Source organism: Taudactylus pleione, unplaced genomic scaffold, assembly GCF_031769625.1.
Source record: "Taudactylus pleione unplaced genomic scaffold, aTauple2 ptg000086l, whole genome shotgun sequence".
Lineage (NCBI taxonomy): Eukaryota > Metazoa > Chordata > Amphibia > Anura > Myobatrachidae > Taudactylus > Taudactylus pleione.
This window is the reverse complement of record NW_028284488.1, coordinates 2,455,366-2,472,355: the sequence shown is the minus strand read 5'-3', so window position 1 is coordinate 2,472,355 and position 16,990 is coordinate 2,455,366. Positions and strand designations below refer to the sequence as shown.

The 16,990-nt window shown below is 40.9% G+C and overlaps 1 protein-coding gene across 5 annotated transcripts in view; it reads left to right on the top strand.

The window, feature by feature from the left end:
* Window positions 1-16,990, top strand: part of FLNC (filamin C) — a 70,119-nt gene that overhangs the window by 20,883 nt on the left and 32,246 nt on the right. For 2 of the 5 annotated variants that reach the window (XM_088468659.1, XM_088468662.1), the window contains exons 2-9: window positions 5,582-5,830; window positions 7,810-7,907; window positions 12,118-12,268; window positions 13,435-13,553; window positions 13,951-14,028; window positions 14,759-14,921; window positions 15,205-15,405; window positions 16,601-16,732. In XM_088468659.1, the coding sequence (XP_088324785.1) occupies window positions 5,582-5,830; window positions 7,810-7,907; window positions 12,118-12,268; window positions 13,435-13,553; window positions 13,951-14,028; window positions 14,759-14,921; window positions 15,205-15,405; window positions 16,601-16,732 (1,191 nt within the window). Of the gene's footprint in view, window positions 1-5,581; window positions 5,831-7,809; window positions 7,908-8,681; window positions 8,720-12,117; window positions 12,269-13,434; window positions 13,554-13,950; window positions 14,029-14,758; window positions 14,922-15,204; window positions 15,406-16,600; window positions 16,733-16,990 lie in introns of those variants that run through there. The other 3 variants (XM_088468663.1, XM_088468660.1, XM_088468661.1) reach the window with 2 other exon arrangements.

Genomic DNA, 16,990 nt, shown 5'->3' with positions numbered 1-16,990 from the left:
TGCAACTCGAGTGATTTGAGGCTCCTGAAACTCGCACATTTTTTAAGAAGTGAGTTTAGCTGAAAGTGTATTTTCTGATGGTGAAGCAGATCAAGATATCTCCCCCGATTATTAAGTTTAGATTAGATTATTCACCAGAGATTGCAGTGTTTTCTCTCTGTCAAAGTCCCCCAAACAAGCAGCCAGCACATATCAGTGAGATATGTGAAGGCTGCTTGTGTTGTACCTGTAAAAAAGGGGTTAAATGTTTAAAACAAATTATGTAGGGTTCCCCCCGAAAAACATAACCAGCCCCGGCTGCTCAGCGAGTCCTGGTTCCTAAATTTACGGGGAATAAAATGTGTAGGATTCCCCCGTAATTTAGGAACCAGCACCTGGCTGACGGGCCAGTCCTGGTTTTAAATATAGAGGGGAAAAATGCGTAGGGGTCCCCCTATATTTAAAACCAGCACTGGACCCAAACCAACCAGGTGTAATGCCACAGCCAGGGGACCCTATCACTGGGTCTTCCCAGCCAAAGCATTCACACCCCAAGCCGGTCAGCCCAAGCCGGGGATATCAGGGGAGGGGGAGACCCCCCCAAAGAAGGGGTCCCCCCTCTCCCGACACTCCAGGCTTAGACTAAAGCCAAGGGGCTCTTCCCCAAACCCCTGGAGCAGTGGGTACAGGAGTAATAATGGGGGAAATAGTTAAAAACTATTGTATTTTACAGTGGAACTACAGGTGCCAGCATGCCTGCCCTTTGGCACTTGTGGAACTACAAGTTCCAGCAGACGGCCGGCACCCGTACCCCCACTGTAAAATAAATAGTTGTTTTTTTCTTTTCTCTTTTTAATTAACCATTACAATACTGATTCCATGCAGAAACATACACAAATCACACTGATCTGTGTATATTTCTGCCAAACTCGCAGCTCAGTAGGTGGTCTATTTGAAACTTCAATTTAGCTGCGAGTTTGCTACAATTACACCCGAGATTGTAATCTCGTTTGCTAGTAAATTCCTGAGTTGTATCTTTTTCAGTGAAAGTACTTTCAAGTTTGGCCGATGGTGAGTTTAGTCGAGTTTGCAATCTCACCCGCGTTTTACAGTGAAAAGAGAGAAATCTCTCCCAAACTCACCCGAGTTTATATTTAGTAAATTTGCGAGATTAAAAACATGCCTAAACTCACCCGAGATTGCAATCTCGACCAAACTCGAATCTTAGTAAATTTACCCCCTAGAGTCTACTGCTAGTTACAAGCATTTATTTATGACATCATGAGAACCAAAGACAGTAAGTGAAGTTTTTGCTTTTCTTAATGCTCTACGGATTTTACTTAATTGATTAATCACAGTTACCGGATTATCTGAAGTACTTGTACTTTCAAAATCCATTTTAAACTCAATTATATTATCACAGTCTTTAGAACATTGTAAATTACAGGATACTTTTTAGGCTTTTGTGTCTCTGTCTCCAGTGTGGATATTGCTGTGCATGTTCTTGGCATTTAGCTTTTTGTTTGTAACAATTCAACAGTTGGTGGAGACAGGTAATAATGTATGTCTGCTATACTTGCCAGTAATGTTAACTCATCCTGTGCTGGTGACAGATTCCCGGCATGTCTGTTGATATCTAGGGGGCAGATGGTGTAAGCAGTGCAGACAATGGGGGAGATGGTAGGGGGATTGTTGCTTGTTGCACTGGGGCAGGTGTTGTAGGTTTCCTGGCTTAGTGACAGGTGTCCCAGACTTAGTCCAACCACTTCAGCAGTTGGTGGTGATTCTCCAGCAGGAAACAGCTGAGAACACCAAAGACCACAGAATCTGGAGTCACAACAGCATTCCTTACCATGGCAGCTGTCCCTGCAATACTGGCCGTCTCTTACCTTTTAAAGTGAATGTGTTAACTATTTACCGCGCCCTTCTGGACAATACTGAAAACGTCATCAATATGGTAGTGGCAATGGCTACTTTCATTTCTAATAGTGCAGCATTATTTATAATGATGGAGATGGGGCCATCATAAACACTTGTACATGGGCCCCTTCATTTATTAAAATGCCCCTGAATTTAGCATATACATATATTACCCAGCGCAAGCTAAAAAATAAGTTGTGTTCCTCCTCTGTTCCTCAATATAGAGAAAGGCAAGAGTAAAATATAGATGCATTTAAATAAAAAATTACTTATTTAAAATTTGGCCATTAGATGTAATGGACATATATACATGTTTCAAATTATTATAAGCAAGTAAATTAGAAATAGAAAAAGAAACATGTAATGGAATCAAAGTAATATGACTATAGAAAGTCCTGCAAGCTGAGTACTGCTGGCCATAGGCAACGTTTAACATCCTTTATTATTTCACTGCAGGTGTTACATTACTCCTTATCATACGCATGTTTACATTTGAAATAAAGCAAATTACTACCCTAATCCAGACATGTGTCCCCTTAATAAATATCTCTACTTTCCAAATGAGTCATGTGACAAATTTGTTATCACTATTCTACAAATATAATTCATGACCCCCCACTCACCAAATATAAGACTATATTTTACATATATCAATGTCACTTATGTGTTATAATCCTCCTAGATGCCTAGTTTTTAGACAGATTGCCTCACCATGTCCGCTATACTTGGACCTCACCTACTGTATGGGAGATCCAGGAGGGAAGGTCCAAGTCTGTGGGGCATGGTGAGTCAACTCAATTTGCATAATATTGTCCAAGCCCTAGCTGTGTAATGCCATGGTCTGCACAGAGGGGGCAGGGCCAAGACACCATTCACTGTGAAGTGTAATGTGAGTCACATGAAATCGCATCATCAAGGCCCCTGCCCAATTCAGACGAGAGTGAGGAAAGGGAAGTAGGTGGCCTACACTACTGGCAGACTGATAGTGTATTATACACCTTATATCAGCACTGCAGCATGGAAATATACATTGTTTTCAGTGAGTTTACATATATTTGACACAAGTGTGAGCCCTTTATACTTGTCATCTGTTTTTAATCTAAACTCCACTTGTTAGTGTTGAGAATCAGGTTATAAATTCATCCGTCGGTCAGAGTGGACTTTACTTACTTCTAGATGTCAGTTCTCTCGGGGAATGTAAATGGTTAGGTTATAGTGAGTGCTGCTGAATGTTTCCTTAAATAGATGCAAATGTTTCCCTTGTGATTGGAGCCTGCAGTGAAATTTAGCCTGCACAGATCTGTCTGGTTTGTAAAATGTCATTTAATATGGATGCTTTTGATAATGACATTATAATCATTGTAACTTTATGGCAGGTTATATTTGTGGTATCTATGCCTACAAAACAATATTTAAACATTTCCAAATATAGGACATGCATTTCATTTTAATTGCTCTGCAGTCAGAGGCAGAAACTCCAGTAACTTGTCTCCCCGGGCCTGATTCAGGGGTGGATGCAGTGTCGATGTCGGACGTAAGCAACCGATGTTTTCAGTCTGTGTATGTGTACCGATGGTTGTCACTCTGAGACACATAACAAATTTGGAAGCAGAGAGATACAATTTCGGAGGGAGTTTCTGCAAAGTAACAGGCCGGTTGCTAGCCGGATGGAGGCAAATCGCGTTTATGTCACGGTCAGCGACTACATCTATAGACGCAGTTCTACAGGCACAGACACCCTTGTTTAGATGCAGATTCAGTGCCTACATAGGGCTGGTGCAGCTTTTGATGGTGCGACTTATGGTGCGTCTTTAAAATGCACAGAGACGGATTAGCGCCGCAGTCAGTGGGTGTCTCAGTAGGAAGACCATCAGCTGCAGCATTGGCATAAAGACAGTCATCCACCTCAGGCCCCCCTGTGTCCAGCCAGAAGACATAGTTGTGTGGGCAGGGGATCATGAATAGTCTGTAAATGCTGCATAACATTGTAGGATATATGCTGTAATAATAATACTATCAATAAATAAACCTCACAGACAGGCACTTTTGCTTTCAGATATTAATTCCACTATTTGATGAGTTTAAAAGTTTTATCAGTTTATTGGGTTTTTTTGCCTTCTCTCCTGAAACTTCTACTAAATACATTGATTTATCTTTCTGTAATATATATCTTATTTCCCTGATTATTATACAGGCCCCCAGGTAAATAAAATGTAATCAGAAAGATAAAGCAATGTATTTAGCAAAACATTTTGTTATTACCTAAGACATACAAATGGTCTGTAGCAAACAAACACCCCTTAGGCTCTGAAGGAGGATGATGGAAGTATAGATGGTCTGTAGCAAACAAACACTCCTTAGGCTCTGAAGGTGGCTGATGGAAGTATAGATGGTCTGAAGCAGAGGAACACCCCTTAGGTTCTGAAGGGGGCTGATGGAAGTATAGATGGTCTGAAGCAGAGGAATACCCCTTAGGCTCTGAAGGCGGCCAATGGAAGTATAGATGGTCTGAAGCAGAGGAACACCTCTTAGGCTCTGAAGGTGGCCGATGGAAGTATAGATGGTCTGAATCAGAGGAACACCCCTTAAGCTCTGAAGGTGGCTGATGAAAGTATAGATGGTCTGAAGCAGAGGAACACCCCTTAGGCTCTGAAGGTGGCCGATGGAAGTATAGATGGTCTGAAGTAGAGGAACACCCCTTAGGCTCTGAAGGTGGCCGATGGAAGTATAGATGGTCTGAAGCAGAGGAACACCCCTTAGGCTCTGAAGGTGGCCGATGGAAGTATAGATGGTCTGTAGCAAAAAAAACAACCCTTAGGCTCTGAAGGCAGCCAATGGAAGTATAGATGGTTTGAAGCAGAGGAACATCCCTTAGGCTCAGAAGGTGGCCAATGGAAAGATAGATGGTCTGAAGCAGAGGAACACCCCTTAGGCTCTGAAAGTGGCTGATGGAAGTATAGATAGTCTGAAGCAGAGGAACACCCCTTAGGCTTTGAAGATGGCCGATGGAAGTATAGGTGGCCGATGGAAGTATAGATGATCTGAAGCAGAGGAACACCCCTTAGGCTCTGAAGGTGGCCAATGGAAGTATAGATGGTCTGAAGCAGAGGATTGTCCACATATTTACATTACATTAATCATAAAAAGTTTGATTTGGTGCTGGATCACCAACCTGAGGCACCCCTGCAAGTGTCCCAAGACACCCCAGGGTACCACGTTGCACAGTTTGGGAACCTTTGGACTTTTCAGGGCACCATAGGACAGGAATTATAAATTTTTCAGTAGGGAATAAGTCAAGTGTTATAGGCTTGTCAGTGGGGCCATAAAACAAGTAATATATACTAGTCTGTGGGACCTTAACATATTATAGTCTATGTGTCCTGTCGTGGCAAAATGAATGGCAGATGCTGTGTACATGCACTGTACATCAGCTCTCCGATCCTGACCTCACATACCTGGATATTATATATTTACATTAGTTGTGAGAGGAAATTCTCTGTATTAATCCTATGGCCAAATCTAAAAATATATTATTGTTTTGTAAGGGAAAAATCTCCCTTTAATATAGTATGTTTGTTATATGTGCTCTGTTTATAATACTGATTGGTAATAGTTTAGGAATAGTTTATTTCATAGTTCAAGACAATATTTAATCAAACTCACATGAATTTTTCACTTACAGATTCAAAAGCCATTGTGGATGGAAACCTCAAACTTATCCTGGGTCTGATCTGGACACTTATCCTGCACTACTCCATCTCTATGCCCATGTGGGAAGATGAGGACGAAGAAGATGTCAAGAAACAAACACCAAAGCAAAGGCTTCTGGGATGGATTCAAAATAAGATACCACAGCTGCCTATCACCAACTTCCACCGGGACTGGCAGGATGGAAAAGCTCTGGGTGCACTGGTAGACAACTGTGCCCCTGGTAAGTAAAGGATACTCAGATCGCACCCTTTTCATGCATCCACCAACACTCAGATTAGTTTTACTAATCTGTAAAATGTGAAACAAAACGAAATCAAAAGTCAGAAATTCAACTCTCAATCTGGCTTTAAATCCACGTAATGAAAGTTTTTCTGCAAAACCTGAAAAGCTCTGTATTTAGCATAGAAAAACATTTTTAATCATTATGTACACCACTTTAATCAAAATGTGATAAGTCCACCTTAATTAATATGTGGCAATCATTGGCATATCTATAATGTGTGCAGGTTGTAAAGGCCCACACCATACTCCCTGCACTCATTTTTTATTATACTTATACATCTCAGGAGTCCCGCGTCTGCCTGCTCTGCAGAGAGAAATCACCGGTAAAATGGTGCAGCAGCCATTTTCCCAGGGATTTGTTCATGCGCAATAGAGAGGTCTCCGGGAACATGGCACGGTAGTATGCACAGTAGACTCTGGCAGAGAGCCAGAGTTTGCTGCACTGCTGGATCTAAGGGAGGCCACATGCAGGCTACACACGGGCCCCCTCCTTTCTTAAACCGCCCCTGATAGTGACTGATGCTGTCTAGTGTTTGACAATACCTACATTCTGAAATGATTATCAGTATAGAAATAGTGCATATTTGTTTTAGTAAATAAGGGGTTAAAATCTAAAGAGCACATTCCAACCCGTGGGTGAACTGGATCGTTGTGATCAGCATCCAAGTATTAGGTCATAGACATAAATATCTGTAGATATCCCTGGGAATACCCCCTCCCTGTGCTTTGGTATGGGGAACAACGGGCAGCCCTACATGTGCTCCTGGTTCCTCTTAATTATTTCCCTCACTTATAGGCATAAGCTACATAAAATTGGATATTTATCAGCAACAAAGGCAGTTGATTCCCATCTGTACTACTGTCGTGGAATGGTCATGTGTCCACATCCTATACGGGATAACTGCACTGGTATCTTGCACTGTGGTAATATGTAGGCTTTTGTTAAATTATTATTTGTGAAAATCTCATGTAAAACTATTTTGCCTGACCAGCTTATATACTGAAGGATTGAAATGTCAACTTCTAAAAAAAAAGGTTTCTTTCATAATGACAAAATAATAATATTTCACCTGTGAATGCTATGATCTGATGTGATATGAATACCGCATAGTGATGAATCAGTACACTGTCATTACCAGAATCCATATGTACGGCTTACTTTACCATTATTATTATCCACTGAATTCATGGATAGTATATTACTGTTTGATATGGACAGGTCAGGTTTACGAAGGAATACTGTGTTCATTTATTTGTAGTCATGCCGCCGTTTTCAGTGTAACTGTACGCTGCTGTCTGTTCCTTTCCATGACAAGTGAGAAATGCGGCTGTAACATTATCCAGTTTAGCTGTCTGTTTGCCTGCCAAGGAGAGGGAAAGTGGGGGAGAGAAAAGTGTAATCTCATATAAGGCAAGAGGCAGCGAGTATACCCCAGACTACACAATCACTACCAACTGCATAAAACAACATACTGACACAGTCATATACTGTAGATTTCACACTGCTCATTTCTTTCTCTTATATATTATGTGATAAGTGCTTCTAGGATTAGACCTAGTCATTAGACATCACGTACTTACATAAAAAAATAAAAAATTGATTTAAAATAAAGAATAATATACATGTATAATAGCAGAAAGGTCAACATAATATGACACATAGGGACTTCCAGATATCTGTTTCCTTGAATTTACTAGTCTTCTTTATTAATTTTAAATGATTTGAAATCCAGTCACAATTTATTTGAAGAGTGGACAGCACTTTTCCTGATGTATTATACAAAACATATGTGTGAGTCTTTTGCATTTATCACATACAGGGTTGTTTGTCCTGCAATTGTAAAGCTCCATGGAATTATGGTACATGATGATGATAATAATAATAATAATAATAATAATGTTCCATTGCTCCGCTAGGTCTCTGCCCAGACTGGGAAGCTTGGGACCCCAACCAGCCGGTGGAAAATGCAAGAGAGGCAATGCAGCAGGCAGATGACTGGCTAGGTGTACCACAGGTGAGATGAAATGACGTAGATAGATGACTGGTTAGGTGTACTACAGAAGAGAGGCAATTAAACAGGCAGATGACTGGCTAGGTGTACCACAGGTGAGAGGCAGTGATGCAGGCAGATGACTGGCTAGGTGTACCACAGGTGAGAGGCAATGCAGCAGGCAGATGACTGGCTAGGTGTACCACAGGTGAGAGGCAATGCAGCAGGCATATGACTGGCTAGGTGTACCACAGGTGAGAGGCAATGAAGCAGGCAAATGACTGGCTAGGTGTACCACAGGTGAGAAGCAATGAAGCAGACTGATGACTGGCTAGGTACAATGAAGCAGGCAGATAACTGGCTAGGTGTACCACAGGTGAGAGGCAATGAAGCAGACAGATGACTGTCTAGGTGTACTACAGGTGAGAAGCAATGAAGCAGACTGATGACTGGCTAGGTGTACCACAGGTGAGAGGCAATGATGCAGACTGATGACTGGCTAGGTGTAACACAGGTGAGAGGCAATGCAGCAGACATATGACTGGCTAGGTGTACCGCAGGTGAGATGCAATGACTTAGATAGATGACTGGTTAGGTGTACTACAGAAGAGAGGCAATTAAACAGGCAGATGACTGGCTAGGTGTACCACAGGTGAGAGGCAGTGATGCAGGCAGATGACTGGCTAGGTGTACCACAGGTGAGAGGCAATGCAGCAGGCAGATGACTGGCTAGGTGTACCACAGGTGAGAGGCAATGCAGCAGGCAGATGACTGGCTAGGTGTACCACAGGTGAGAGGCAATGCAGCAGGCAGATGACTGGCTAGGTGTACCACAGGTGAGAGGCAGTGATGCAGGCAGATGACTGGCTAGGTGTACCACAGGTGAGAGGCAAAGAAGTAGATAGATGACTGGCTAGGTGTACCACAGGTGAGAGGCAATGAAGCAGACTGATGACTGGCTAGATGCCCCACAGATGAGATGCAATGAAGCAGGCAAATGACTGGCTAGGTGTTTCACAGCTGGGAGGCAATGAAGCAGACAGATGACTGGCTAGGTGTACCACAGGTGAGAGGCAATGAAGCAGACAGATGACTGTCTAGGTGTACCACAGGTGAGAGGCAATGAAACAGACAGATGACTGGCTAGGTGTACCACAGGTGAGAAGCAATGAAGCAGACTGATGACTGGCTAGGTGCAATGAAGCAGGCAGATAACTGGCTAGGTGTACCACAGGTGAGAGGCAATGAAGCAGACAGATGACTGTCTAGGTGTACCACAGGTGAGAAGCAATGAAGCAGACTGATGACTGGCTAGGTGTACCACAGGTGAGAGGCAATGAAACAGACAGATGACTGTCTAGGTGTACCACAGGTGAGAAGCAATGAAGCAGACTGATGACTGGCTAGGTGCAATGAAGCAGACAGATGACTGGCTAGGTGTACCACAGGTGAGAGGCAATGAAGCAGACAGATGACTGTCTAGGTGTACCACAGGTGAGAGGCAATGAAACAGACAGATGACTGTCTAGGTGTACCACAGGTGAGAGGCAATGAAGCAGACAGATGACTGTCTAGGTGTACCACAGGTGAGAAGCAATGAAGCAGACTGATGACTGGCTAGGTGCAATGAAGCAGGCAGATAACTGGTTAGGTGAACCACAGGTGAGATGCAATGAAACATGCAGATAACTGGCTATGTGTACCACAGGTGAGAGGCAACAAAATGGGCAGGTGACTGGCTAGGTGTACCACAGGTAAGAGACAATGAAACAGGCAGATGACTGGCTAGGTCTATCACAGGTGAGAGGCAATGTAGCAGGCAGATGATTGCATTGGTCTATACACATTTACTATTATTTAAGAAAAACAAATCAAAAATTGTCTATTACTAAATCTGTGATTTAACCCCAGAAACACAATATCGTTGTCAAGCGATTTTTTTAATCGAGTTTAAATCGATCAAAATCAATTAAAACCGACCTTTAGTAAATATACCCCTGAAATTTTTGAATGGACATTTAGACTTGTTTACTTTAGCGTATTTGTGTCCCGTGCATTGTAGTGCTAACTGTAAACTATCACATAAACTATAAATGATTTCTTGTGGTAGTCACAAGAAGGAAGATAAACATACAGGAAGAAAAATTATTCCTGGACAATGAAGAAAACTTGCATCAGAGATATACTGTATAAAATATAAAGAAATAACTTGTAAATAAGAATGATCTAATGAAAGATGAAACTGAGAGTGAGCTGCAGGAAAGTGGATATTTAGTATTTACAACTGTCTGTTACTAAATTAAAAGCACTAGTTGAACACTGAATTTAACTAGTTATGAGCTCATTGCCTTCCATATGGATAAAGCCAGACAACACTATAGACATGGGCAGAACTATGGGAGACAATGGAGGTGCCTGCCGCTGGGCTCCAGCTCTGAAGGGGCACCTCCTCCATTGTCCACAACATATTCACCCCACTTAGTGCTGTAACTATGTACCCAGAGTCGCCCAATACATGACACCCCTTCCCGGCACCTGAGAAGCCACCATACACTAGTGGAGAGCTCCATGTCAGACCATCAGCTGCTGCCTTCGTCTATCTATAGCATGTTTGCATTGCTACATTACAGTGTCAGCGGCTGTGACCGGGGGGCACCAAATTATAACTTGCCTCTGGGCATCTGGGATGAACTTACGCCACTGACTCTAGACCAGTGGTTCCCAAACTTTTTTGAATCACGGCACCCTAGAGTATCAGCAGTGTTTTCGCGGCACCCCTAAGCCAAAAGTTTGTTATTGAGAAATTCAGAAAAAAATGTAGTAAAGTGAAGTAAATTGTGCTTAGCTGTCATCCTTAGGGTCAGTTATGTGGTGGTGGACAGGTTTGCGCTTCTGTTTGTCCACATATTTACATTACAATGACCATAAACATTTTGATTTGGTGCTGGGCCACCAACCTGAGGCACCCCTGCAAGTGTCTTGAGGCACCCTAGGATGCCACGGCGCACAGTTTGGGAACTACTGCAAGACATTTGTTGTCATGTTTTACTGATCTAAAACTTTCATCATTTGAAGCAAACCATACTGGGTTGCAATTCAACAACAGTTTGAACATATAAAACTGCCCACATATAGATTAATATATACCCCCCCCCCCCTTGCCTAGTTGATCTGGTATTTTGCTTCTACCTCCCTAACCCCTTGTTTCTTCCCAATACTATCACTCCTTCTCTTTCCCTTCAGAATAGAGTCTCTGTACAGCAGGGCCCTTCCTCCTCTTGTATAATTCTGCTCATAAACTCAGCCATTGGTATATGCTCGTGACTGTACCTACACATGTACCTACTGTATGTATATATGTATTTTTTTTACATTGTTTACCTTGTTTTGTATCTTTGTGCTGTACAGTGCTGCAGAACTTTGTGGTACCCTATAATAAATTATAATGATAATAATGCCACCCTGGTAACTCTGATAATGTATATATATATCCAGCTGCAGATAGAGTATTTAATTGCTAGAGATGCTTGAAAATTTCAGACCAGTTCGAAATTTGTAAGAATTGGAAAAAATCTTACTAGTTTGAGAAATTTGAGGTGCGCAGTTTACATTTGAGGTGCGCATTTTGTCCTCATTCTTGTTCATCATTTGCATTTCAGTTTCATAATTATTGTGCACATTTGACATTCATGTTAAAATTGGTGTTGTTAAATATATATTTAAAGTACTATTTAAAAAAAAAATGATTTTACATTTTGTTCGGTTTGGACAGCGAAACACTACTGTGTGTGAAGTTCAAATTTTTCTGTTCTCAGTCCACACTGGAAAGCAGTTAAATGCATCAATGTAAGCTGTACGTGTTGAAGCTGGTTCATTAATGTGCAGACTGGCTTGGTCATCTGCAAACCGCCTCCATAGTGCGCGAACCACCTCACCCGTGGTCAATCCAGCTCAAACATGTCAGAACCTGTTTGTGTTGCCGAAATTTAACTCGATTTGTTAAATTGATCTAAAGTTGGAGAATTTCCTTTGAATTTTTTAGGTTTAAAACCAGAAATAGGTTTAGGCAACTTTCAGCATCTCTATACATACCAATATAACATTTTACCAAATATAGCTTATAACTAATTGTCATAATAGGTGTCTGCACCTGAACAAATCCTAATTGTCATATGAAGAGTACGATTACAGTAACAATTGGATGTTCACCTACTATTATATATTTCTGCTGTAGGTCATTGCTCCTGAAGAGATTGTGGATCCCAATGTAGATGAACATTCAGTCATGACCTACCTGTCACAGTTCCCCAAGGCCAAGCTGAAGCCAGGAGCTCCTCTGCGGTCTAAGCAGCTGCATCCTAAGAAAGCCATTGCCTATGGGCCTGGTATGGGAAATAATAGTCCTTTGAATTTATTGCAAAATATTACATTAAAACAGTTTTATGTAAACTGGAAAACTTCAACGGTTAAAGGCTGGATCATTCTTAAAATACTCCTCTTGTGCTGGTAAAAAAGGGTTAAAATGAGAGACCAGGTAGCCCCCGCAGTTCCCTTCCTGCTGGCTCTTTTAGTGTAACACGATGTCTGGGTGAGCTCATGTTCTCAATCCGCTCTGCTCCATCTCTACTTGGCAGCGTCACGATTGTTACAATATGTTGATCTGAAGCAGTCAAACTGCCTGTTGCCAAAACTCCCAAATGTGGACAATTAGGAGACAGCCAGGACCAAAACATAAACTGCAATGTGGCCTTACTGAGTCCCAGCACTTCCAGACAGATCTAGAGATGGAGGAGAGAGAACACACAGCACAGTCGAAGTAGCCATGTGTTTCATTGGTACGACTCCTGAAATGTCCTTGGGATAAAGTTGAATATAAAGATAACATTATTTCAATAAATTGGAATAACAAACTTTGCAAACAGGGCTGTGACTCAGTAAGTTCCCCGGAAAATGTGTTAATTCAATATAAGTGTTATAAATTCATTTACCAGTTACATTATGTGAATTGTAGAGAGATGAGGGACCCAATACAGCAGTGACGTTTTCTAAAGTGGATTTAATTAATCAGTGTTAACTCATTATATGATTTAACTACAAAGTTTTGCACCATTTTTAAACATTGTTCTCCTGAAACGTTGTATTATATTATTTGATATCATGTTTTGCATCATCACCATGAGACGTTGTGAGTTCTCCTAGAAACCTCTAGAGATAGTCTTCACTTTTGGACATAACATGCATGATGGTCTTCCTACATGACAGGTGATTGTGTAGTGCACATCAGTAAGTTATCATTCTTTCATTTTGTTACTTGTAATGGAAATGGCTGGATCTTTTCAATTTGACCATCTATGGCAGGATAGTGCCTTAAAAGTGATTTACAGTTTCCATTTTTATTCTATTAAAGACACAACATGTGACCATTCTCAGAGCATAAGCAGTTACAGTTGCACTGGTAGCTCATACAATTTTACTTTCACCCAAGATTTTTGTCTGTTTAGAATGTGTGTTGCATTGTAATGATTATTGCACCGTATCACATCATTTCCAGGTATTGAGCCTCAAGGAAACATGGTTTTGAAGCCTGCCTTTTTCACAGTGGAGACCATTGATGCCGGCCTTGGAGAAGTGCTGGTATTCGTAGAAGATCCTGAAGGACATACTGAAGAGGTGAAAACTCAATTTTGTAGTGTATGAAGTCATTAGGTCTACCAGGAACAGTGAACTAATACTATTAAGCCCCTCTTGCTCATGATGAAACATATAGCACTGACAAAATTGTGATGCTGTCAATGTAAGTCTTCCAGTAATAAAGAATAAATGGATCACATGTGTATTCTAGGAGAAGCTGAACTCTACATAATGTTATGTTTTACAAAATGCTTTTTCACTACTATATTCTTAATCTAATTCTGAAATGTATCATCTGCTTTCCTTGTCTTGTTTTGGGAGAGATATGGAAATAACTAGGAATAATGCAATTTAGTGTTAAACTCATCTCAGCAGGGTTTAGCAGTTGACTTACAATAGTAGTGCTGTCACCTACTCAATTTTATTTTCTTTACAGGCAAAAGTCATCCCCAACAATGATAAGAACAGAACCTACTCAGTCAGCTACGTGCCAAAGGTGGCTGGCCTTCACAAGGTGAGAGAGACATAGTCATCACCCAGCAGGAGGGTGCATTCCATGTACTGCATTCTATACATACATGGAGATGCCTCGTGTTCTAGCAGTTAAACATGTACCAAATGTTTTGGCTTAAATAATGTTTCTATATACTTTATCTCTCTACATATATTTTGTTATAAGACCACATATATAGTTACCTGTTGTCTTACAGCGAAATGTATTACAGGTTGAGTCTCCAATATCCAAAATGCTTGGGGCCAGGGGTATTTTGGATAATGGAATATTCCGTATTTTGGAATATTTGCATATCATAATGAAATATCTTGGGAATGGGACCCAAATATACACACAGAATGCATTTATGTGTTATATACACCTTATACACACAGCCTGCAGGTAATTTTATGCAATATTTTCAATAATTTTGTGGCTCAAACAAAGTTTGTGTACATACATAAAATTCAGTTATGTTTCATATACACCCTATACACAAAGCCTATAGGTCATTTTATGCTATATTTTTAATAATTTGTGCCTTAGACAAAGTTTGTGTACATTGAACCATCAAAAATCAAAGGTTTAATTATCTCAGTCATGCCAAAAAAATTCTGTATTTCGGAATATTCTGTATTTCGGAATATTTGGATATGGGAGATTCAACCTGTATTGCCTTGCTTTTGTATTATGTATAAAGCCATGACCAGCACCCGTATTCACACGTATGTCCACTTCCTGTATCACATAGGTTACAGTCTTATTTGCTGGTCAGAACATCAACAAAAGTCCATTTAATGTTAATGTAGCCATGGCCCTTGGAGATGCTAATAAAGTGACCGCGCGTGGACCTGGTCTGGAGCCTGTGGGAAATGTTGCCAACAAGCCTACCTACTTTGATATCTATACTGCAGGTAATGATCACTTTAGTTGTTAATGCAAATATTCATTAGACAGAACTTTACAGCCTGCAGAGTAACTACTTAAGTGGATGATGGCTGTATCAGAAGGAAGAGACTGGAAACATGTGTAAGTAGCAGAGAACAAGGTTGGGAGTAGTGTACAAGTACTAGTCATTCTTTGAAATATGTCAATATAAAATATAGGCTTGACTGACCCATATAATTCTTTACTTATGCCTCTAATGCTGTGATACAGAAGCTCTCTAATATACAGATATTTGTCATGTATCAACAGGTGCAGGTTCTGGTGATGTTGGGGTGGTCATTGTTGATCCCCAGAATCGACAGGACACAGTGGAAGTTGTTCTTGAAGACAAAGGTGATAGTATCTATCGCTGTACCTATAGGCCCAACATGGAAGGGCCTCACAAGGTCTACATTACCTTCGCTGGAACTCAGATTCCCAAGTGTCCTTATGTAGTTAACATCTCAGAAGGTGAGATTACCATGATTGTTATTGGTACTTAGATTCTCTGGAACATGCATCCATGTCCTGTGCGGTGCCTTACTGACATTGTATTTTATGTTCTTTATTTTTGTATTCACGTCTCAGACATTCTATTCCTTTATTCTATCTATAATTATGTCTCTTTGCTGTCAACATTTACTTAGTCATGGTCTTTTCATCTCACATCAATCTAACCTTTCATCAACCACCTGTTGTCTCTAGTGTATGCTTATGATGGACACCACTACCAAATGCCCCTAATCATAAAGTAGATTTCATGTCAGTTAGGTTAGTGGTATACTCACAAGTGATGGTTCATCTTGCTCATAACTATAATTTTCTCTTTGTTACACATTATTTATCTAAACGCATATAAAGTAGATGTGACCCAACAATATAAAATTCCTATTGACATGTTGTAGACCCCTTGTGCCATTATGGGGTCTATTTACTAAGCAGTGTTAGGAGAAGTGAAAAATGAAGAGTGAAAAGTGATAAGGTGCCAGCCAGTCAGCTCCTAATTGCCATCTCACAGGCTGTGTTTGAAAAATGACAGTTGGGAGCTGATTGGTTGGCACCTTATTCACTTTTCACTTCTCCTAACACTGCTTAGTAAATAGACCCCTATGTTTTTTTAAAGACATGCTCACCAGATAACATGTACATACCGGCCAGGGCACTCTGTTGATCTTGCTGAAACTATAGTTAGTTGAAGTTAACAACAGTCAGTGCCCATTTACACCTGGTTATAATAATAACATAGAGCTGCACGTGCAAAAAACATTCACCAGTGAGCTTTATGCTTAAGTAAAACACTTGATTCATAAGCATAACATTTATTTAAAATAGTACCGTTTACACATTATTATTTATTAGCATCACCAATTAAATATTTTAAAAAACTTGGCTTTCTTGTATTCCTTTTTTGTCCAATAACGGCATTTTGAGGTAATTTGCCAGTGATTGTACAGGTAGGAGACGTTGTATACCTATTCTTCCTATAATTTAGCATGAGCCACTGCATGTATAAGTGACATGTAAAACTGCCATTGTCTGCCATTGTATAAATGTGTATATGTCTCTTTGTGCTTGTATCATTGGTCACCACTTTCTATGTTTCTGCATAACTTTGTCGTTGCTTCAAGTGACCTTTTTTCCCCGTGTTTCTTTGCTTTCCCAATAGCTGCTGTCTTGCCATTGGCACCCAGCACCCCTCCCCTTCAGGTCACCCCTCAGGCCATTGCCACCCCGCCTCCTGACAAGGCTAAGAAAGTGGCTCCCCCACCTCCACCCAAACCTAAACCACGCAAGTCAAGTTAGTATGGCCTGAGCATGGCCTGCTAAGAGTGAGAGGGCACAGCCTTGGCATGGCTTGCCCAGATAAAGCAGGCTCAGCCTGTGCATGGACATCTTTTTGTCAACAGCAAGTGTTAGAATAAGAAACATGTCCATGTGTATTCCTGCACGGTATAAGCATGGCCTGTCCTGCGGCAGTACCTGCATATGGCTTTTTAGAAGAAAGTTAGTCAACGGCTCTGCCTTTCTTTTATGACTGGAATCATATGTAGAATTG